Genomic DNA, 25142 nt, shown 5'->3' on the forward strand with positions numbered 1-25142 from the left:
GGGGGGGGGGGGCGTCACAATGACCTCAGGGCTCCAAACAGCCAAAATGAAGTTGTTGGGCCTGGATGAAGCACTGCTGCTCCTCCAGGCCCACAAGCAGTGCAATAAAGACACTCACCTCATGTTTGCCCTTCTAACTGCAGAGAGAAGTGTCTCCTCTGGTTAGTGAAGTCTCAATCCTTCAGATACCCAAGCCCATACAAGCCAAATGTGCAGCAACCAGAGTGGTTTTAATGTTCTTCAAAGCTACACTTCAATGATCTGAAGCTAATTCAACTTAATTGCATTCAGTTTACTCATTTAAGCAATATGATGGAGGAGATGACAGATGGGCACTGAGCACCTCAACTCCTTCATTAGTAGGATAATAGCTTCAATTTATTCTAGAATATAACATAACCTACTGATTCAAAATAACTTCTGTTAAATTAAACAAAGAAGGATTAGGAGATTTAATAGAAGTCATTAAAATTAAGGATTTTGATCACAGTGAATGTGGGAAAAACTTTCCTCCAGTTGGGAAGTCAGTGACAAGGGTCATCAATTTAAAATGGTCACTGAGTGCGAGGGAGGTCAGGAGAAATTTCTTTTGAGTTGTTAAGAGCATGGATACTTCACGACAGGGAGTGGTTACGGCAGCGACCATTGCATTTTTTTTTAAGTGAAAAGTGGATAAACATTTGAAGCAGAGGAAGATATAGGGTGATGGGGAGGCAGTGGGATTCATTTTGGATTACTGTAGCAAGGAACACCACAGACATGGGGTAAATAGCCTATGTCCGTTCACAAATTCCTATTTTTTTTTAAAAAGTATATATCCATAGATGTATAATACTACTTAAAATCTTCTCTGAAGGTTGACAATATTTTCTTATAGGTAAACTTCACCATTGATGATGATACCTAAACCATCTACTGAAGTTCAGTCTCTCTCGCAAGAGAGCTACGATGTTAACTCTCCTCTGCGTGTTCCTCCCTGACTGCAGATTCCCTTTCTCTGAGCTTTTAATATTGCTGCCTGTTCTTGGTTTGCTAAGTATGAAAAAGGAAACATTAAAATAGTAACTGTATACAAAACCATAAAATCTCTTAAAAACAGCAGCCTAATCAAAATCGGCACTGAAACACTTCAAAATAAAACTGTACAGTAACTCCCTTGAGGGCAAGTGGGTGAAGGAACCATCACGTACAGACCAGAAGGATTCAGATTCTATGTCTAGCCTGTGCTGAGCTAGCTGATCTCAGCTAGGGCAGCAGTTGGATCACTGCAAATGGCCCTCAACACTAATTGGGCTACCGGGGTGGGGAGGAGGTGCTAAAAATCAGTAGTCCTACTCCTGACTATCATTTATCGACTCCTGTTGTAAAGTCTGCAAGTGTGGATGCAGGATGGGGAAGGGCAGGATCAAACTTGGCTGTGATAAATTTGTCACCTAAGCCCACCAAAACTCCCTGTACATCGCACATGAAGAATGGTCACCTGGACGAGGAGCAGAGGTCACAAAAAACCTGTGAAACGGGAGCAAGTCTAGGTACCTTTAGTAGAAGTGGTTAGAAAAGGGGAGAAAACTAGAAATAAATGTATGGAAAAACTGGGATAACATTCTTTGTGACGCACATATTTAAAGCACTACAAGCACGTTACTATATCTTGGCTAACTACAGCAGATTTATGCAACCTGTTCTCCTCATAATCTAACCCTTTGAGCTATGGTGTCGGTCTGGTGAATCTGCACTATACCCCTTCCAAGGCCAATATGGTAACTCATCCAAGTGGACATTATTCATGTAGGAGCCTCGACAGTGAGCATCCATAAGGTAATTGATCCTAGATGGAGGCACAGCTCAACCCAATTCTGTTCAAACGTTTGCATTTCAAGTGGGGAATCACTGGCTGCCATTCAGGAATGAAACCCCTCCTCCCTCCTCTCCCAATTCAAGAGGCACTCAGGCCAATTGTTGCACCCTGACTGAAATCAGCTAACTTAGCACAGAGGTCAAACATGGGATCTTTGTGGTCACTTTTTTTTTTAAACTGTTGTTCCATTATTACAATTGACTCTCGTTACACTGGACCAGTGATCATTTCTCATCTACATTTTCCAGAATCATCACTAACACTTTTGATGACCTTCCAGCCAGGCTCAGCATTGGTGATAGTCTGGAAGTAGATGCAGGCCCCACATCCTTTGTTACAGGAGAGGTGGGGGGGCAGCAGGAAAGCTGGGAGGGTAAAGAGGATACAAACTTCTCACCCCGTAAAAACAAAAAGGGATTTAAAAAAAGGCTAATTGGCAGATGAGGATAACAGTGAGTGAAGTAGCAGAGAAATCAGTTACCAATCTTGACATCTGGTAATGAATGCCTCACCTTCTCTGTGGTGTTAGTGATGTTTTTCAATAGCTTGGAAACTGTACAAAGTATTGTATGTGAATAAAATTCAAATACCTCTGGGCGGCTTCTTTTTCATGTTGCCTTTCAAGTTCTGCTGTCCTCCGCTCTTGGTCCTTCTGCTTTTGATTTTCAAGTTCTGCTTCCTTCTGTCGCTGCAGTTGCTGTTTGTTATGAATTTCTCTCAATTCCTATAATTAAACAAAGGTGTGCAGCTTGAGATTTAATTTTTAAAAATTGGAAACAGCATCAAACTTCAAGTACTTTTAGTTGGAGATAATATCTCCAAATCCTGCCTACTCAACCTGATGAATTGAAAAACAAAATTGGATCAAGACATTCCTTCCTAATCCTCCCAACTGCACTACTGTATTAATAGACCACACACCAGGTGATATACACAGTGTCACATCCCAATGATATGAAAGGAGATATTGCAGAAAGTGTTAGTGTAGCATACATGGGTGAACTCCAAGCTGCAGAAAAGAAAATACTTATATTTAGAAATCAACTTCCAGAATCCTAAAACAAAGGTTAGAGTATACAACACAGCAACTTGTATACCACATCAAAACATTAGGGGCTCAATTTTGAAAGCCAAGTCCGGGTGCGTTGGGCAGGGGGGCCAAGAAAATCGGAGAAATCCAGAGCGGGAATTAAACCCGGCTCCAACCTGCCAACTTCCGTGTTTGACCCAGCCGCATCTGGGTGCGCGCTTGCGCTTCAGGAAGCCGGAAGTCCTGCCGGCAATTAAAGCCGGCAGGAAGGTATTTAAAGCAGTAATTAAGGGAATTAACCTTGTTAAACTACTTAATTTTATTTTGACTGAGGAAGGGAAAGGATTTTAACTCTGCCTCAGTGTGTTTCCCATGGCCTCTGAAACACGCCATGGTGAAGGAGCTGTGTTTCAGCTGGCAGCCATTTGGACATTTAAATGCCTGTTTGACAGATGGGATAAAAGACGAGTTAATGTAGCAGGGCACTCAGTTCTCTCAGACAAACTTTTGAGATCTTTGAGTTCAGGCTGAAAAATCTTGGTTTCCACTCAGAATTCTTCTGTTTACGCATATTTACCAACTTTTTGGACCCCCTCAAACAGACATCAGCAGCATGGGGAGTGCAATAGCTGCATTCACCACTGCATCAGAGGACGAGGAACATCAGGCACGGCGTGCACTTCCACCACTTGGAGCTCCACAACACAGTGCTGCGGCACAGGCACCTACACAAGAGCAGAGGGCAGAGAGCGCGATGTCGCAAGAGGCACTATCCTCGCCAGAGGGTCCACAGGTCGAGGCTCAGCTTCCTGGACCTCTCGGAGGAGTAGTGCATACAAAGGCTGAGAGTGAGTTGCCAGGTGGTCACGGACATCTGCAGCCTCCTTCTTGCTGAGCTGCTCCCAGCTGGACCTGGCGGCATCTCATTACCCGTCGCAGTTAAAGTGACCACTGCCCTCAACTTCTTCACCTCAGGATCATTCCGGGTTGTGACTGGTGACATCGCCAGGGTCTCAGTCTTCTGCATACAAGTGCGTAAGGCAGGCTTGTTTCACAGGGCCTTGCAATAAGTCAACTTCCCCCTGGTCGACCTCAGCCAGACGGAGAGGGCAGTGGGATTCCTCTCTGTGGCTGGCTTCCCACGGGTACAGGATGCAATCAATTGCATGCATGTAGCAATCCACGCATCTCCATACGAGCCAGGGCTGTTCGTGAACAGAAAGTGATATCACTCTGTCAACACCGTGCTTGTTTGTGACCACTGCAAATGATTCCTTCACGTACGCGCCAGATTCCCTGGCAGCTGCCACGATTCCTTCATTGAGGGAATCCAACATCCTGGGCCTCTTCCACGCCCTTAAGGCTGGCTCCTCGGGGACAAGGGATACCCCCCTGCATATGTGGCTCATGACAACTTTGAGGAACCCCATCAGCGAGCAACAGCGTCAATACAACAGCCACATCGCCACCAGGTCTATAATTGAACATGCGTTAGGACTGCTGAAGATGCGATTTCAGTGCCTCATTCGTTCTGGTGAAGCGCTTCAATACGCACTAAGAGTGGGTCACATTATAGTAGTGTGTTGTGCCTTGCATAACATGGTGCAACAGAGAGGGGTACCAGTTGAGGAGGCCCCATCCTCTCATCCACATCTGCCATCCACACTGAGGAGGAGCAGGAGAAGGAGGACAAACCCATGGGCAGAGCAGCAGCTCACCTAGCTGCTCATGAGACCAGGGAGTCACTGATATGTGAACAGTTCTCGTAAGATCAGAAAGTGAGAAGAGTTCAGTTCTCACACCGCCAGGAAAGACAAGTGCCAACACCAGCAAGACGTGGCAGTAGTGGTGAGAATGATAACTTATAATGTGACGAACAGAAACTAAATATAAATGAAAAACACAACAGTCTGTCAGAAACCCTTGGTGCATAACCTTCGAGGTCACAAATCCTTAGCCTGTCCCTTCCTACCACTTCCACGTGGTGCATCCCCTGTGGCTGCAGCAGAGGTAGTGGCAGGTTGCTTATGTTCATACCTTGACTGCTTAGATGCTTTTGGCCTCAACCCTCTAGGTTTTGGAGCCTGTGAGGACCCCTCCAAAGAACGCTCCACCCGAGGAGGGGCTGACTCAGCCATCTGGAGAGGAGGTATATTGATTTTGGGGGGGGGGGGGGGGGGGGGCAGGGGGTCAACGGGTAAGACGAGGGGGCGCTTTGAGTGACATCCTCACTTCCATGTCCCCTTTCGCCATCATCCTCTCCTGGGCCAGGCCCACACCACTCCTACCACCCTGCTAGACAACAATTGAGGACATTTGTGATGTCTTGTAAGGCCACTTCTAAAGCATCTGTCAGCCTGTTTAAGGCAGCAGAATGTTGTTCACCCAGGAGTCTGAACGGCCGTTGTCAGGGCCTGAATGGACTCATTTGAGAGCCGTGCTTGAAGCTCAACGAAGGCTAGCCTTCTCTCCATTGCAGACATTTCCTCAGTCACCTGCAACACTATCTCAGACAGTTGCTCACATCCCTGTGATACTGTCTTAGATTCCCTCACATCCCTGTGCCACCATTCCACTCATGCAGGAGTTGGACTCCTTTTATCTTGTGCTATTGTGGAGAGTGCGCGTGGCACCTGTTCCAGTACGCCCTCACAAATGTGCTGCCATTCCTCAACCATTCTCCTTTTAAAAGGATGGCCCCTGGGGTTCAGCATCTGCGTCCAGCTGAGCAAAGCCTGCAGTGTGCCCACCAACGCGGACGCTCCACAGTTGCCCCGCCACCAGTGTCAGCTCATGCTCACTTGTGGGTGGTGACTCACCAGGTGCTAACCCAACTAACCGATTACTAGGGCCCACCAAGGTGTGAGTATCTGCGCTGGTGGATGGCATGCTAAGGTGTGACGGTGCGCCCTCAGAGGCCTGGAGCTCCTCTGAGGAATCGACTTCTCCAGTCACTGCAATCGTTGAAGGGCCTGTAAGAGAACAGAAGGCAATATTAAGCATCACCACAGATGTGTCATGTTGCATTGAGCATTCTGAGGTGTTCAACATGCCAAGCATTGTTAACATCAATTCATGTTGTGTGTGATGAATGTTAAAGTTGTGTCACCAGACATTTGTGAGGTGCCAGTCTCGGAGTCCCCGACGAACAGCCAATTGAGGGTGCGGCTGATCTGCAGGGCCTCCTCCTCCGCGTCTGAGGACCACTATTTGTTGTGGCTGCCCTCCAGTCCTTGTGCACTCATGTGCATTTTGCGCTCTCTTCTTCTAGAACAAAAGTACAGATGTGTGAGTGAGTGATGGTCACCCGATGAATGCACTAGTTTGGGTGAGACTGACCATGAACGAGGTGCATCAGAGGGTGAGCACGAGACAGACATCACATGGGATCAGGATTGGGGTGAGTGTTAGTGCTGGGGTCACAAGTGGGGAGGTGAGGAAGTGCTCAGGAAGTGCAGTTAAGTTGAGGATGAGCCTTAAGTGGGTGTGAGGAGTGATGTGATGGAGTAGTCTTCGCAGTGCAGAACGAGTTGGGCTGGGGCGAGTGGTGATGTGCAACACGGAATGCAGGAGAATCAGTAAGTGTACTCACTTTTGCTGAGCTAGTTAGGTCATTGAAACGCTTCCTACACTGGACCCAGGTGCAGGATATGTTGCTGCTGCTGGTGACCTCCTCTGCCACCTTGAGCCAGGCCTTCTTGATGGCAGAGGCAGTGCACTTCCTCCTGTCAGCCAGTAAAATAGTTCCTTCCTCCTCCTCAACCCGGCCAGTAGCACCTGAAGTGAGGCATCGCTGAATCTTGGAGCACCCTTGCCCCCTGTGCTGCTCCAGTGTGTCTTTTTGGTCTTTGCTCCAGCAAATGCCATTGGAGCAATGGCCCTTAAAATACAGATGCTCCAGCTGACAGCCAGTCATGAGGGTGCACAGTCCACCCACTGTGTAGCTTTCGGACGGCAAACCCAGAAGCCATGTTAATGGCCACCAATTAAGTCATGTGGGGAAAGGTAAGCTTTTATTATCAGAGTTTGCCGCACGCCCATTGACCCCCCTGCTGCCCTTTTAAAATTGAGCCAGAGAAGTTAGAAATGGAATATACTCTTGATAAACATACAACAAATCAGGGTATTTTCAACTATACCACTATTGTCAAAAGGATTTCAGTTTCCTCTGGCCTGATCTTGGAGGATGTTAATTGTTCTAACAGCTGTGCACACCATAATGAAAGGATTGAATCATGCAGTGGAAACTTGATTTGTAACAGAAGTGCCTTTGAAGGCAAAGAAGGGATTACATCTTTAAAAATAAGGTGTCACTTAAAAATAAACAAGTTTATTCAATAAAAGGTCTAAAGCACAAAAGCCATTTTCTAAAGGTTAAAAAACATTGAACCCATACAACACGCAAGGATTACAAATAGCATAAGCGAAGTGTGTGAGTATTTGAAACTATGCAAAATATCACTCCATTCTCTGCCATGGCCAATATGCAGGCAACACATCATGTGTGCACTCAAACAAGGTAGCTGATGGAAGGACTAAGTGCATGGTTACTGAGCAGCAGCATCAACAGTAGGAACTTCCCAAACTTAAAAAAAACAAACTGTGGGGGACTGGGAGGTAAGGAAGAAGAAAAAAAAAATCTAGTGACTAAAAGGAAACAATACAGCAAGATAAACCTATTATTGCCTCATCAAGAGAACTATATTTCTGGTTAAATATTATACACTCCTCAAAGAGAATAATGCTTGAATGTTTTTTTTCCCCCATTTTGTACATGCACACTAAAATTTTGCAAATTTAAAAATCCTTTTCCCTCCTCCATAAAGATCTGCAATTTCATGTCTCCAGAAAACTGCTCAGCAGATCTAAGAGACAAGCCCCAGTGTGTGGCTCCACAAGTAGTAATGTAAATTATCAACATTTCTGTTCTCAAAGGTGCCTACTGCAAGGTAATTGAGCTTAGAAATTGGCCTGAGGGACAAAATTTACTGGCCTGTACTGAAGTTTCTAGGCCCAACATCACCCGTTACAAATTTATCACTAGAAAAGAATACTGAATTGCATGGTTCACTGTGGAGACACTAGTACAGCTCTCTGGTGTCGAAGTCCAAAACAACCAATCCCAGTCTACATGTGGGGGGGGGGGGGGGGGGGGGGGGAGGGGGTGGTTAAGGCTGTGGATGGAGGACATTAAGTTTAATACTTCAAAGCTGCAGACTTAAAGTTATCTAGATGGACGGATCACTTAAAAATGGAAAAGACTTTCTCTCCCCCTACCCTTTATAATGAACTATGATGGGACTCCTGATCACTCAAGAGCAATGTATGCCAGTACCAGATGCAAGCTTTGAATGACAGACCTACGTCAAAACAAGAAACCGAACAGAGTGAAAACACATCCGTCTGAAATAATTTGCAAATCCTGATAAGTAAACAGCACTGCAAGACAATAAATTTACTCTAATGATATTTGACTTGAATTACCAATGTATGGTGAAATCATAAAGGATTTTTCGGGAAAAAAGCTGAGGCTCCAAAATACCTTGAATACATTTTTAAGTTTTTTGATTGTATGTAATTATGCTATTTGCATTTGGGTACCTCACACTGTTCCTCCTGAAGCCATCAGGAACTGTTGGATAGAAGTATGGAAAGAAGCAAGTTCTAATGATTAGGGATAAACTGCTGCAGTGAGTGTGGTTAATCAAACACGCTTGGAATTGGATGTCAAGGTGCCAGTGCTCTTTGTAAGAAGCAAGTCCATAACTAGGATCAAAGGGCATAGGTAAATGTACATTCAAGAGCATCTGGTTAGGCAAGATCAGTATAGTAGCTTAAAATGAGCTCAAGTTTAAGAGCAACTACCCACAGCCAATATATTTCTTTAATGTTTAGTTTGTTAGAAGCCTATGTCTCCGAGCAATGATGTAGAGTACTACATCCTATATGTGTACTTTTAGAAGTGATTTAAAAGGCCATTACCAAAACTCAATACACACTTCAATTTTAATATTTAATAACCAAGCATTACTTCAACTGTGCATTTCTTGATTTTTAAACATATCAGAATGCAAACATATATGTACTGTAGATGAGAATAAACTGATGTGATGCCATCTATCAACTAATTTTTATTTTAAAAAAAAGTTAGAATGTTAAGATAGTAGCATTGGCTACTCTACCAAGCTATAATGACTTAATTCAATAGGGACCTCTAAATAGAATAAATCTTTTATTTCCTCTCCTAAAGTCAGACTCATGCATGAGCCTAGACAATTATTTACTCAGCAGGCTACACAACCATGCAGGGCAGCAAAGTCAAGCCTGATCTAGTCCCCATCCACACATGCACTTTCCAGCAGAGGTCACTGGATAGTAATCAAGAGTAGGAACCATGGATGATTTTCCCTCTCCATTAAGACCAATTTTAGTGCCCCAAATGAGATCAGGTAACTCAGCACTGACCAGGGATTGAAGCTGGGACCTTAATATCCTTGTGGCTTACTGCCTTCAACATAGGAACAGGAGTAGGCCATTCAGCCCCTCGGGCCTGCTCCGCCATTTGATACGATCATGGCTGATCTGTGATCGAACTCCATATACCTGCCTTTGGCCCATATCCCTTAATACCTTTGGTTGCCAAAAAGCTATCTATCTCACATTTAAATTTAGCAATTGAGCTAGTATCAATTGCCGTTTGCGGAAGAGAGTTCCAAACTTCTACCACCCTTTGTGTGTAGAAATGTTTTCTAATCTCACTCCTGAAAGGTCTGGCTCTAATTTTTAGACTGTGCCCCCTACTCCTAAAATCCCCAACCAGCGGAAATAGTTTCTCTCTATCCAACCTATCCGTTCCCCTTAATATCTTATAAACTTCGATCAGATCACCCCTTAACCTTCGAAACTCCAGAGAATACAACCCCAATTTGTGTAATCTCTCCTCGTAACTTAACCCTTGAAGTCCGGGTATGATTCTAGTAAACCTACGCTGCACTCGCTCCAAGGCCAATATGTCCTTCCGAAGGTACGGTGCCCAGAACTGCTCACAGTACTCCAGGTGCGGTCTAACCAGGGTTTTGTATAGCTGCAGCATAACTTCTGCCCCCTTGTACTCTAGTCCTCTAGATATAAAGGCCAGCATTCCATTTGCCTTCTTGATTATTTTCTGCACCTGTTCATGACACTTCAATGATCTGTGTACCTGAACCCCTAAGTCCCTTTGGACATCCACTGTTTTTAAACTTTTTACCATTTAGAGAGTACCCTGTTCTATCCTTTTTTGATCCAAAGTGGATGACCTCACATTTGTCTACAGTGAATTCCTTTTGCAGGGAGTTAAATGTACGTATGGAAAGTGCGTGAAGCACCACTGAAGTCTCAAGGGCACAGCTATTTTATATTTGGATAGTGAAGCGACTAGGAAATTTGGGCAATATTAACAGTTGTGGTATAAGCAGTTTCCTTCGGGAGCAGTGTGCGCTTGATTTTAACCTTGAGCTTCAACAGTCAAGGTAAACAATTAAAGACTGGGCGACATCAAGCAGTCAAAACACTGGAGATTGCTTATCTGGAGTGAATACCTGAAACTCTATTCTAACGAAGTCTGGAAGCTGTGGTTGTAGTAATTTAAGTTCTGCATTAAAGACTTAATTATTCTTTTGCAGTACCCTCAACCACCAAATACAATATTAATTAAATATTTACATTTGTAAAGTATTTCCTTGTTTCTAATTCAATTTCTGCACAATGTCATTCTTCAAAACTATAAAGGCTGCGAGGAAAAAAAGACTCTCATCTGTATTGCAGACTTGGCACTGCCCCCCCCTCCTCCACCCAGCTCACTTGGTGCTCAGTGTTAAATTAAGCCATACACAACAGAAGGTCCTAGGCTCAATCTCTATTCTCTGCTATATTAGCTGATCTCATCAAAGGCTGCTATAATTTTCCTCAAGGTCTCTGGGCTACGGAAAAGGAAAACAATTAAATTAGTATACCCATATTTGATTTGATAACAATGGGGCAAATCCTTGCTCCAACAGCCTTCCTGCACTTATTTAGGTGTTAGCCATGGCTCATTGGTAGCACTTGTCTCTGATTCAGAAGTTCATGGGTGTAAGCTCACTCCAGAGACATGAGCGCTGACTCTCCAGTGCAGCACTCAATCATTGCTGCCCTATCAGTGGTGCTGTCTTTCATATAAGATGTTAAACCGAGGCCCCGTGTGCCCCCTCGGGAGGAGGTAAAACCTCCCATGGCACTATTCAAAGATGATCAAAAAAGTTTTTCCCGTGCTCCTGCCAATATTTATCCCACAACCAATATCACCAAATAGATTATCTGGTCACTTACCTCATTACTGTTTGTGGGGCCTTGCTGTGTGCAAATTGGCTGCTGCATTTCCCTATATTACAACAGTGACTACACTTCAAAAGTACCTCATTGGCTCTGAAGCATTTTTGGCTGTTCTGAGGTCATGTATGGTGCTATATAAATGCAAGTTCTTTTTTTCTATTGTCTAAGCTCACACATGAACGGTCATGGAGAGCAAGAAATCAGATGGAGGGCAGTGCCTGTGAAACTATATCCCTGTATAACACATTCAGAAATGGAGGGAACATTAGTGGGGCTGGTGTAAAAAATGTTAAGTTTGAATGACAAAGTTCAACTGTCCAAATAAAGATGCTGTATTATGTCTAAGGTACAGCCTTCATCTGTGATCTTGATGCTTTGTACAGCTAAGTTGCAGCTCGAGCCAAGGTCAGTTCAAACTAGGAGTTAAGTTTTTTTTTAAAATACTCTTTTAATGGGACTCTCTTGCATGAGACTAGCGAACCAAGTTTGACGACTTGTGGTGTATTGTGCCTAATTCAAATTGGGTTTCAAACAAATAAATTAGCATTATTTCGATGTAAAAGCCACCAGATGATTAAAATGTGTTTCTGGATATTCTGAACACTTATCACATTAAAAAAAATCTGAAATTGCACTGTGGAATAATACTGGTGCTGTAAACATTTGAGATTAATTTTTTTTAAATGTACAGTTCTGATATTTACAACCACTGCTACTTTTAATGGGAAATAAACATGCACTAAATATACCTTTGGAAACACACAAGTATGTTCGCAATAGGTCAGATGTCTGAAAAGATTGGTTAAAATTCTTTACATTTTGCCCATGGACTGTAGTTGATGCTATACTATGTTTCAGCACTATTTTAAAAGTGATACCTCTAGTGAGAAACTGCAGATGACCTAGCACATAGGAGATATTTTATACTTCCATTTAGAAATACATTTCAAAAGCTGTGTAGAAGCCCATTTAGGGACGAAACCTTTAAAAAGAAGTCTAAGTAGTTCACGCAGCACAGGAGGAAGCCCAGGCACTGCAGCAATACATCGTCCACAGCCACAGACTGGAAAAAAGAAATGCTCAGATTTAACAAAAAAAACATCTGAAGCAACCAAGACAGGCTCCAACAAGACAAAATGATACCAAGACAGTCAGACTTTTAATTATCAACAGCTCTGTCGTCAGCATCAAATTCTATAATAGCTGGTTATCCTAAAAGTGGCACATTTAATTACATTTTCTCAAACTTCACATGGGACAAACATTAAATGCTTCACATTTTAAATCAATTCATTATGTGTTAAAGTGTTCTTAATATAGATATCACATGCCATTTTGTAGTTATGGACACATCTTAAATTACATGAAAAGACTGAGTGCTTCAATGCAATTGGCTCACTGAAAGCAAAGAAAAAGTCTAAGGCAAGACCAGCTGCACACATCAAAAGTCATGAACAAAGTTAATTTTGAACTCCTGTCCACAGCAATGTGCAGTGTTTCATTTAATAGAAGTATAAAATAGCCAAGAAACAACTTATGACAAAACTGTGTTGAGATCTGATTTTAGCGAACAAACCCTGATGAGCAGTCTTTTTTCTATATAAAACTTCATTGCAATGTAAGGCTAACAATCAATCTTATTTGTAGTGTAATGCCAGGAGTGACATCTTGAACAAAAATGTGTCTTGGCAAAGGGTCACTGCCCAAAATGTGAACTTGTCTTTTCTCTTTTGATGGACCAATATGCATTTCCAATTTTTACTGTAATACTGTTGTACTGTTTCCTCTTCCCTTCGACCCCCAACACTGAACTGGAAACCAATCGATGGAGTGGGTGAAGAGTTCAGCGTATAAAGGATGCATAATCCTTGTTTACCATCATGTAGTCCCTCATCCAAGTGTTCAAGCTTAGGTTAAGAACAAATCTTAAGTAATTGCAGCCCTAGATCCTTATCACAAGCACTCTACCCATAACCAAATTTACTGAAATGGCCATATGGTACTCAAAAAACATATACTCATATATTCCGCAACATCAAAATACTCCAAAATCAGTAATTGCTGCGTGCTCCCCCAAAACTCAGCAGGTTTACCAGAGTAGTTGAGCTATTCAGATCAGGCAGGTCTGTGCTGAGGCAACACATCTTGGCTAAACATAAGAACATAAGAAATAGGAGCAGGAGTAGGCCAATCGGCCCCTCAAGCCTGCTCCGCCATTCAATAAGATTATGGCTGATCTGATCCTAACCTCAAATCTAAATTCATGTCCAATTTCCTGCCCGCTCCCCAAAACCCCTAATTCCCTTTACTTCCAGGAAACTGTCTATTTCTGTTTTAAATTTATTTAATGATGTAGCTTCCACAGCTTCCTGGGGCAGCAAATTCCACAGACCTACCACCCTCTGAGTGAAGAAGTTTCTCCTCATCTCAGTTTCGAAAGAGCAGCCCCTTATTCTAAGATTATGTCCCCTAGTTCTAGTTTCACCCATCCTTGGGAACATCCTTACCGCATCCACCCGATCAAGCCCCTTCACAATCTTATATGTTTCAATAAGATCGCCTCTCATTCTTCTGAACTCCAATGAGTAGAGTCCCAATCTACTCAACCTCTCCTCATATGTCCGCCCCCTCATCCCCGGGATTAACCGAGTGAACCTTCTTTGTACTGCCTCGGGAGCAAGATGTTAAAGACAGCCTCAGCACTCGACATCAGTTAGTGTACCAGAGACCACATCATTTCAGGTGCAGAGTAATGTTAATATGCGTGTAATGCTGCCAACAATGAACTAACCTATACTTCATAACACTATTGGCAATAGATGGAAAATCATGCAAATTTTCTGTCAGTAATCAAAACCATCGTAGTTCACTCAATGGTAGTGAAAAAAAGTTATCTTGGAATACTTCTGCAGCTGTAAGTTAACATGATCCAAATGATCTAAAAAAGTAATACAATTTTAACTTGGATTTCATTATCTAGCAAGTGGATCAAATTTAAACTCATTACTTCACAAATATATTCTTCCTATTTCTACTATTTGACAGTGATAGAATCCACACAGGATCTACAGCAAACAAAAATGATCGAATCAACAAGGAAAAAGAACTACGAAATGAGAACATTGGTAGCAACAGTCACGGTGAACATGTTTATCCTGACCGTTTTGTTTCTTTTCAAGAGCAGAAAAGTGAGTAATTGTATAAATAGAGGAAGTGTGAGTAATTGGACAAACATTTGCTGCAAAATCATTCTTTCAAGTTGACAAATTCAAACTTTAGAGTTCCACTCTCATTCAGTCGTTTGCAAATTCCAGTACCCGGCATGTTACCCAGACTCACCTTCTCCAACCAAGTGTGATTTACCAATTCTTTGTTAAACTGTGTAAACAATGACCACATGAAAGAGATGTTAATCTTTAGGTAGGACCTGGTTTATCCCAAAGCACATATGCTGAATCTGACTACAGAGCATGGAATTCATGGATGCATTTGAACCCCAAACTGTCCCCACTCAAGGAGTGTGTGTGACAGTAAGCAGCTTCCAAGATAGAACAGGACAAAAAAATGCTCAGTATTACCTTCAACTGATTATTGAAGACATCTATCTCCTGGAGCTTAGACCTAGTTTCTTTCTCAACTTCATCCAGTTGGTCACGAAGGCGTTGTCGAGTCAACTCCTTGTTTTCCAAAGATTTTTTAACAGTAAGAATAGTCTCTCCTATTAATTAAAAAAAAAACAAATACCGTTCTGAAAGTGGAGGTCGGTGACAGGTCATGCTTTATTTGAAACTCATTTGAGAGGCCTAAAGACTAGAGTGCAAGAGTAACACTTCTATAAATAACAACTGACAAGATGTTCATTTTTATGTAAATGTCATCATATACAAATATGAATGCAATTACAAAACTTGACAAGCTGGAGAGGTGAGGGTACAAATTCTGAAAGGCAAAGTTTGCATACAAACAACACATTTTTTTTTGAAAACTGATGTCACATTGCTTGGTCGTCATGCTAGATGGTTTCTAGGGTTCAGCATCACTAGTCACTCCCATTAGCAGATCTCCTGTCACCATGATTCACAGTACATCCTTTCCTGCCCAATATCTAGGCAAACAATAGAGAGACTTGGGTGTCATAATCACTACACCAGCTACTGAAAAATACCATGTGCTGCCACACAAATTTTCCTCGCTCACCAAAGTGATTGGATATAAACTCTTACAAAATCAAGACTCAGGCTTTAGACCAACAAGTTCAATTCACAAAAGATAGATTTAACTTGAGTTTTACATTTCTCTACACTTCTCAATATAAACAAACAAAAATGCCACATAATCTCTCTCTAAACACAAACAGAAGTCCAATTACTGCTACTTATCCTAGCCTAACTCTTCTGGCTAGCTGGCAATTTTCACTGTTGGTCAAGGGATTCACTCACTGAAGATTGGCTGAGGAAGTCTCAGACCACAGGCTATCTACCACTTGGCAGGTTCCAGCCAATCCACAGCCCTGTCCTTGGCTCAAAAGATTTGAACCAGCTGTCAGTGAATGTCACTACCCCAAGCTGGAGTCTACTCATTGATCTGCTGACAGTTGGTTTGTGAATGCCTCAGAAACTGGGACAAAACAAATGACTGCATCTCAGATACATTAGGACAGGTGGCTACTTACCAATAATGAACAAAGGCAATCTTTGACAATGCCCTAAGATGCTGGTCATTGAATGCAACAGTTCAGGCCAATTGCTACCGAGCAGTTACTACAGTCTTCAGTCTTTTCAATTTACATTTATGAAGAATGCTGTGGTCAGCTCATCTGGAACAAGCGATGCCTTTTCCTTTGAAAGATGTGATCCTATCTTAACCCCTTGCATACCGATTCTAGCTATACATTTGAAAAAAATTCCTTTGACGTGGGCACTACGGGCAAGGCAGCATTTGTTGCCCATCTCCCTAGTTGCTCTGAGGGTATTGAAAGTAAAACTGAAGTGACATGCAAGCCAGACTGGGTATGGGTGGCAAGTTCCTTTCCCTGAAGTACATTAGTAAATGTAAAGAATCTTACAACACCAGGTTATAGTCCAACAATTTTATTTGAAAATCACAAGCTTTCGGAGATTATCTCCTTCGTCAGGTGAGTGTGGGACTCTTTGAACGTTTCGCATTTATAGTCAGAGAACAATACCTAGTGATGACAGATAATCTTTCCAACTGCCCGTTGTCAAGGCAATCAAAGTGTTCAGACAGCGAGGTGTTACCTACAGGATCACCGAATACACAAACGGCCAGAACACGAGAGAGAGAGAGAGAGAGAGAGAGAGAGAGAGAGAGAGAGAGAGAGAGAGAGAGAGAGAGAGAGAGAGAACATCCGAAAGGAAGAGAAAGACAGAGAATGACCCGTTGTATTAAAAACAGATAACCTTTATTCGCTGGTGGGGTTACGTGTAGCGTGACATGAACCCAAGATCCCGGTTGAGGCCGTCCTCATGGGTGCGGAACTTGGCTATCAATTTCTGCTCGACGATTTTGCGTTGTCGTGTGTCTCGAAGGCCGCCTTGGAGAACGCTTACCCGAAGATCGGTGGCTGAATGTCCTTGACTGCTGAAGTGTTCCCCGACAGGGAGGGAATCCTCCCATCTGGCGATTGTTGCGCGGTGTCCGTTCATCCGTTGTCGCAGTGTCTGCATGGTCTCGCCAATGTACCATGCTCCGGGGCATCCTTTCTTGCAACGTATGAGGTAGACAACGTTGGCCAAGTCACAGGAGTATGAACCATGTATCTGGTGGGTGGTGTCCTCTCGTGTGATGGTGGTATCTGTGTCGATGATCTGGCATGTCTTGGAGGTTGCCGTGGCAGGGTTGTGTGGTGTCGTGGACGCTGTTCTCCTGAAAGCTGGGTAATTTGCTGCGATCGATGGTCTGTTTGAGGTTGGGTGGCTGTTTGAAGGAGAGTAGTGGAGGTGTGGGGATGGCCTTCGCGAGGTGTTCGTCGTCATCGATGACATGTTGAAGGCTGCGGAGAACATGGCGTAGTTTCTCCGCTCCGGGGAAGTACTGGACGACGAAGGGTACTCTGTTGGTTGCGTCCCGTGTTTGTCTTCTGAGGAGGTCTATGCGATTTTTCGCTGTGGCCCGTCGGAACTGTCGATCGACGAGTCGAGCGTCATATCCCATTCTTACGAGGGCGTCGTTCGGCGTCTGTAGATGTCCATCGCATTCCTCCTCGTCTGAGCAGATCCTGTGTATTCGCAGGGCCTGTCCATAGGGGATGGCCTCTTTGACATGGTTAGGGTGGGAGCTGGAAAAGTGGAGCATCGTGAGGTTGTCCGTGGGCTTGCGATAGAGTGAGGTGCTGAGGTGCCCGTCTTTGATGGAGATTCGTGTGTCCAAGAAAGAAACCGATTCTGAGGAGTAGTCCATGGTGAGCTTGATGGTGGGATGGAACTTGTTGATGTTATCGTGTAGTCTCTTCAGTGATTTTTCGCCGTGGGTCCATAGAAAGAAAATGTCGTCGATGTATCTGGTGTATAGTGTTGGTTGGAGGTCCTGTGCAGTGAAGAAATCCTGCTCGAACTTGTGCATGAAAATGTTGGCGTATTGGGGTGCGAATTTGGTCCCCATGGCTGTTCCGTGTGTTTGGGTAAAGAACTGGTTATCGAAGGTGAAGACATTGTGATCCAGGATGAAGCGGATGAGTTGTAGGATGGCGTCTGGAGATTGGCTGTTGTTGGTGTTGAGTATTGATGCTGTTGCAGTGATGCCGTCATCGTGGGGGATACTGGTGTAGAGTGCCGAGACGTCCATCGTGGTGAGAAGTTCAACTGGTCCGTGGGTGCTGAGTTTTTGTAGGAAGTCTGTAGTGTCGCGACAGAAGCTGGGGGTTCCCTGTACGATGGGTTTCAGGATGTCCTCGACGTATCCAGAGAGGTTCCCACACAGAGTTCCGTTGCCTGATACGATAGGACGTCCGGGTGTGTTGGCTTTGTGTATCTTTGGGAGGCAGGAGAAGTCTCCCACGCGGGGAGTACGTGGGATGAGAGCGCGTAGGATGCTCTGGATCGAAGGTCTTGATCAGTTTGTTGAGCTGGTGGGTGTGTTCTTTGGTCGGATCTGCGGGTAACCGTCTGTAGTGTTCCTGGTTGTCCAGTTGTCGGTATGCTTCTTTGCAATAGTCCGTTCTGTTCTGTATAACAATGGCTCCTCCTTTGATGACGATGTTGCGGTTCAGCCACCGATCTTCGGGTAAGCGTTCTCCAAGGCGGCCTTCGAGACACACGACAATGCAAAATCGTCGAGCAGAAATTGATAGCCAAGTTCCGCACCCATGAGGACGGCCTCAACCGGGATCTTGGGTTCATGTCACGCTACACGTAACCCCACCAGCAAATAAAAGTTATCTGTTTTTAATACAACGGGTCATTCTCTGTCTTTCTCTTCCTTTAGAATGTTTCTCCCTCTCTGTCTGTCTTGTGTTCTGGCCGTTTGTGTATTCGGTGATCCTGTAGGTAACACCTCTGTCTGAACACTTTGATTGCCTTGACAACGGGCAGTTGGAAAGATTATCTGTAATCACTAGGTATTGTTCTCGGACTATAAATGCGAAACGTTCAAGGAGTCCCACGCTCACCTGACGAAGGAGATAATCTCCGAAAGCTTGTGATTTCCAAATAAAATTGTTGGACTATAACCTGGTGTCGTAAGATTCTTTACATTTGTCAACCCCAGTCCATCACCGGCATCTCCACATCATGGCAACATCAGTAAACCAATTTGTTTTTTTTTTACAACAATCCAGCAGATTTCATTGTAATTTTCTCTGGTGCCAAGCAACATAGCAGGTTTATTGAATTCTATTTCACAACTTGCAATGACAGGATTTGAACTCTCCGCCTCTGTTTCTCGTACCATAACCTCTGTCACAACCAGGTCAACATAAAAACACAAGACTGCAGTGCATGCATATTGAGTAACCCTATAGAAATTTCAATGATCAGAATTTTTACCCTACAAGCTCAAAAGATGCTTTTTTTCGACTGCCTTGACGGCCCTTCTTAATTTGGCACCACAAACATTCTGATTAATATATTTTTCAATGTAACCACTTCTTTCATGTTGATCAACAGGAAGTAAATGACAGATGATAGAATAGTTGTAAAATGTCTCGTGGCATCAAATGTTAACACCCAAGGACTGGTACAAACCAAGCATTCTCCCCTACTTCATACTAACAAAGTTATATTGTTTTTGACTAAAATTTTCCACTTTGTTTGCAGTCCATGGTTTGCAGAGAACCGCAACAGAATTTGTACAAAATAGAAGATAATCAATTTCAGCTGGTTTTCCAAAACGTTGAGTATTCAAAGAATAAGAGTTCAGAAGAACTAAATGCTGAATGTAGCTTTACTGGAAAAATTGCCGGATAACTACCAAAATATTAACCAGGTTCATTTTTGCATATGTATATATGCAAAAATCAGACTTCATGAGAGTACGTTGATTGCTCGTTTCAGGTAGATGTCATGGGTCGTGGTGAGGAGATGATTAGAAGGCACCATTAGCAAAAAGAACAAGACAAACATGGAATGGCAAAACTAGTGGTCAAATGGTGAAATTAAGCAATGTAGAGGACATTATTAGTCCCGTTTCCTAGATTGAAGAATACTGCAAACGAAGAGATTTCTGTGCTGCCATGTCTTGTTCGAATTCTGATGCACTATTAAATATTACAAACCAAATCCATTCTTGTGTATACAAGTACACCATTTGAAAGCTACAAAGTATACAATTCAAAAATGATCCTTACTATGTAGACTGTTCTGTTGGACCTGCTTCAATTTATCATTGAGACACTGTTTCTCAGGAATCAGTTGACTGAGCATCTGTTGAAATTCCTACAGGTTGGAAGACAAAAAGTTAGTATGCCTAAATATATCTTATTTTTATCCTATCGAATTATGGTTGGGCATCAACACGAACCGGAATTGGAGGACCTTGTGTTCTAGAGCTGGTATATTAATAACTCAAACTTGCAAATCAACCCAAGACCAACCTGCAACTGTTGCTGTAGATGCGTGATTTCTGAAATTCTTAACTCCCGTGTCTGATTTGTATGCTCAATCTCATGTCTTTGCGTCGAGAGACGAAATCGGATGTCTTGAAGCTTGCCTTCCAACTGATTCTTTTTATCGTTCTAACAGAAGAAAAAAAAAGTCAATACCACAGTATCTATTCAAAAATAACTGATAGCTTTGTTCACATACGAACTCACAAGGGCTTCAAGTTCAAACTCTAAAGTTTTTTTTCTTGCTTTCAAGGCAACAATATCTTCTTGCTCTTTGTTTCGTTGGTTCAAGAGTTCCTGCCGACGATTCCGCTCCCACTCTAGTTGGCGCTGCCTTTCAAGTTCACGTTTTGCTGCCTGTAGTCAAAATAAGAATACGAACATTGCAGATTATGAAATGTGACCCATAACAAACAACCCTGGAATCTTCTCAAACTCAGCACAGTTGGAGATGCAAAGCTTCCACATTTATTCTCCTTTCACAGCATGTTTTGTATGGTCATAAACATCACATCAAGCTACAATTCATGACTCCTGATCTTTGATTTGAAATCAGCAGTATTAAACATTTTACGATAAGGTTTAAGAAAAAACATGGCCATTTTCTTGGCCATAATAAATACGCAACGGCAAATGTAACCAGAATGGGAAATGACCCAAATATCTTTTCTTCTCATCTGTGCCAGTGGCAACTCCGTGTCCCAACTAGCTACTTCAAGTACATTTTTCAAATAGCACCTTAAATCTATCCCAAAGATGACTGTTGGAATTTTCACTGTGGTTTAAGATTTAGTACAAAGTTAGCCCTAAAGGCAGCACTAATGGATACATCGCATCATGGACACTATTTAATGTAACCAAAATACTATACTGATTTGCCCACAAAATGTTTATTCTACACACTAATGAAAATACATATAAAGCCAAAGATATATGTAACACTGGGTTACAATATGGCATTTCGCCAAGTACAGGCTTATGAAGTTAAATGTCTTCAAAATTGAAAAGCCATAAAATAATCTTCATTATTAATGTACAATTCATCATTCAATAAAACCAGTATTGTAAAAGCTAGAGTCCCACTGAAAATAATTTAATTGAAGGATTAACTGTTTCATCTTTTATTTGGAGCAGTTTTTCAAATAGTGAGTGATGAGGATATTAATGAAGCCAAAATAAACGAGATAGCACAAACAATCTAAGTTGTTAAAATAGCAAAATGGTAACAAAACAGGGTTATTGACTAATGTTAAAAAGATAAGGTTAAAAAAAAGATTCTCAGGTAAGCCCTCCCAGAATTATTTCTCTATTGAAGGCCTAAAAAGTTTATTCCACTTCAGTTTTATTTTTAAAAGCAGGAATTATAGGCCACATCAGCTTTAATGAGGTTATAATCCTGCACAGGTACAAAACCATCTAGAAGAGATCATGCAGTTAAACCAAAACTTCCTGGTTCAAACATGTTTTTAGAATCACAGAATGGTTATAGCATGGAAGGAGGCCATTCGGCCCATCAAGTCCACGCCAGCTCTATGCAAGAGCTATCCAGCTAGTCCCACTCCCCGCCCTTTCCTCGCAGCCCTGCAAACTTTTTCCTTTCAAGTACTTATCCAGTTCCCTTTCGAAGGCCATGATTGAATCTGCCTCCACCACCCCCTCGGGCTGTGCGTTCCAGATCATAACCACTCACTGTGTGAATAAGTTATTCCTCATGTCATCTTTGGTTCTTTTGCCAATCACCTTAAATCTATGTCCTCTGGTTCTTGACCCTTCTGCCAATGGGAACTGTTTCTCTCCATCTACACCCTTCATGATTTTGAATACCTATCAAATCTCCTCACAACTGTCCCTGTTCCAAGGAGAACAACCCCAGCTTCTCCAGTCTTTCCAAGTAACTGAAGTCCCTCATCCCTGGAATCATTCTAATAAATCTCTTCTGCATCCTCTAAGGCCTTCACATCCTTCCTATAGTGGGGTGCCCAGAACTGGACACAACATTCCAGTTGTGGCTGAACCAGTGTTTTATAAAGGTTCATCATTCATCATGAAGAGGCAGTTTGAATTAGAAAAAGGAAAAATGGCAACACCGCTCTATTTTAATTTAGTTATAGCCATCTTTTTCCAAGATTTAAGTCAGTATTACATTGTTTAGAATTTGCTATTCAAAGTGATTAGGAGAAGTACATACTTCAAGGCAACCTCGGTAAAAAATTAGGAAGCTGAACATTTTATGGTGAGCTGTTCTGCTCACCTTGCCACCCATAAGGTCCCCTAGTACATATTGTCCACCTAGAGGCCGAATGACTATCCTCTTGAAGTGAGGCTTGGAAGAGAAGGTAAGCAGTGTTTCTTCGAGATCAAGGCTACTCCAACATGACATGGCTGGCGACCTAAAAGCGGAACCAGGCCAACCTATTACAATCATATACCAGAGCCAGGCAGACCCAGGCTCATTAATGGGGCCTGAAAGGGTAGACATAATAGCTGCTTTTCCACCACTTGGCACTGGTTAATTGTACAAGTCAATGGCTTGGGTGGTCCTGACGAGACAAGCAAGAAGCTGGTCAGAGCTCTGTGCTGGTCGGCTGTATTGTTTTAGCTGCTTAAGTATCAGCAGCACTCCTGTGTACATTTGGCTGTCCCCAAACTTCAGTTCATTCTCACCTGCACCCAAGGTCTCTGGACGTGGGCAAGTTGGGTGTTGTCTCTGGTGCAACTGTGCGGATATTCAATATTTAACTAGTTCAGGTATTCCGTATTTGGCAAACAAATACAACTGGTGTGAATTGCTCAGGAGCTTGATTTGGACACGCAAACATGGTGATGTTTTGTACAACTGACCAAAAATAATACGAAGTACAGCCACAGGAGGTAATGGAAGGCAAATTTTATGCACCATTTTGCACCACAAAACACATGGATTGTACCTAAAACCACATAAAGCTCTATTAACATGCTGTATGTTCTACCACTACTGACTCATCAGCTCACATTTTAGTTCATGCTGTGGAATTAAACAATTACTCTAACAGACAGACTGGTGAAATGGGCAAACATGGCAGATGAAATTTAATGGAGAAGTGTGAAGTGATTCATTTTGGTACGAAGAATGAGGGAGGCAATATAAACTAAAATGGTACAATTTTAAAGGGGGTGCAGGAACAGAGAGAGCTGGGGGTATACGTACACAAATTATTAAAGGTGGCAGGACAAGTTGAGAATGCTGTTAAAAAAGCATACAGGATCCTTGGCTTTATAAACCGAGGCATAGAGTACAAAACCAAGGAAGTTATGCTAAACTTTTGTAAATCACTGGTTAGGCTCCAGCTGGATTATTGTGTCCAATTCTCAGAAGGATATCAAGGCCTTAGAGAGGGTGCAGAGATTTACCAGACTGCTACCAGGGATGAGGGACTTCAGTTATGTGGATAGACTAGAGAAGCTGGGGTTGTTCTCCTTAGAACAGAGAAGGTTATGGGGAGAATTAATAGAGGTATACAAAATCATGAAAGGTTCTGATAGTTTCTCCTTATTTACTCTGTTTCCAGTGGAAGAAGGGTCGATAACCAGGGGACAGAGTGAAGGTAACTGGCAAAAGAATCAGAGGCAAGATGAGAAGAATTTTTTTTATGCAGCCAATTGTTATGATCTGAAATGCACTGCCTGAAAGGATGGCAGAAGCAGGTTCAATAATAACTTTCAAAAGGGAATTGTAGAAATACTTTAAGGGGAAAAAATTGCAGGGCTATGGGGAAAGGGCAGGTGAGTGGGACTAATTGGACAACTCTTTCAAAAAGCTGACACAGGCACAATGGGCCGAATGGCATCCTTCTGTGCTGTATCATTCTATGCAATTCTTTGCAAAATACTTCCTTTGTAAGCAATTATAGGCAGATGAAGTTTCAAATTAACAGCATCTTTCAGAAAACAAAGCATTCGCAAAGAATAAGAAAAACAATTCTCCAGCAGACATGTAAACAAGATATTAATTTGGTCACATGTGCAACAAGCCATATTTAAAGGCAGAATTGTGACATTTCTTGTGCTGCAGGTATCCGTAACAAAATCGGCAATTTAAAAAAACATTTTTCACAAAAGCATTACGCTGTTCAAACAAGTATACCTCTCGCCTTTCTATTTCTTTTCTTCTCTCCTCCTCCCTTTGTCGCTCCAGCTCTCGTTGTTTCTCCAGCTGTTTTGCTAGATCCATCTGTCTTTTCCTTTCTTGTTCTTGTCGTTCCCGCTCTTTCCGTTCCTGCTCCGCTCGTTCCAATTGGGCAAGCCGTTCCTGCTCCTTTCGTTGTTGCTCCAAAAGAACTTGCCGTCGCTTTTCAAGCTCAAGGTTTCCCCGTTCAAAATTCTCACGCTTCTTATCCTCAAATGTCACTGCAAACAGGTTGAGTTGAGGAACAGTTTAAGAAAATACAAAAAAAATCTAACTGCACCAGTTAAAAGCACAGTGGTCCCATAATTTCCAGGTCATCTTATTTGGCCCATAAAATTTCAACATTCCTCATATCCCATTTATTGAAAGTCATTCCAAGCCATTCTATTAACTCTTAACAAAACTGAAGATTTGTTAAACATTTTTTTTATATACTCATTGCTTTATAGTGCAGTTCCCAGCATTTTAAAAAGGGAAAAAAAGACTTCCACCAAATTAGCTTCTATTAGTAAAGATCGATAAACACTTAGTGTGGGACTGAGGTAGGAATATCAACCCACAGTATCACCCTCAGCTCTTGAAATTTTAAGCTGCCTCATAACTGGGATATGCATGTCTCACAAGGAGAGGGGGAAGTAAAGTAATCATTCAGCCAATGGCAACGAGGGGACTATTC

At 42.6% G+C, this 25142-nt stretch overlaps 1 protein-coding gene across 2 annotated transcripts in view; it reads right to left on the reverse strand.

Moving 5' to 3' along the window:
- Positions 1 to 25142, reverse strand: part of itsn1 (intersectin 1 (SH3 domain protein)) — a 186724-nt gene that overhangs the window by 81336 nt on the left and 80246 nt on the right. For both annotated transcript variants that reach the window (XM_067993251.1, XM_067993250.1), the window contains exons 12-17: positions 24425 to 24687; positions 20509 to 20658; positions 20290 to 20430; positions 20044 to 20131; positions 14819 to 14958; positions 2449 to 2582 (exon numbers count right to left, since the gene is read on the reverse strand). In XM_067993251.1, the coding sequence (XP_067849352.1) occupies positions 2449 to 2582; positions 14819 to 14958; positions 20044 to 20131; positions 20290 to 20430; positions 20509 to 20658; positions 24425 to 24687 (916 nt within the window). The remainder of the gene's footprint in view (positions 1 to 2448; positions 2583 to 14818; positions 14959 to 20043; positions 20132 to 20289; positions 20431 to 20508; positions 20659 to 24424; positions 24688 to 25142) is intronic.

This window comes from Heptranchias perlo, chromosome 11 (genome assembly GCF_035084215.1).
Source record: "Heptranchias perlo isolate sHepPer1 chromosome 11, sHepPer1.hap1, whole genome shotgun sequence".
NCBI lineage: Eukaryota > Metazoa > Chordata > Chondrichthyes > Hexanchiformes > Hexanchidae > Heptranchias > Heptranchias perlo.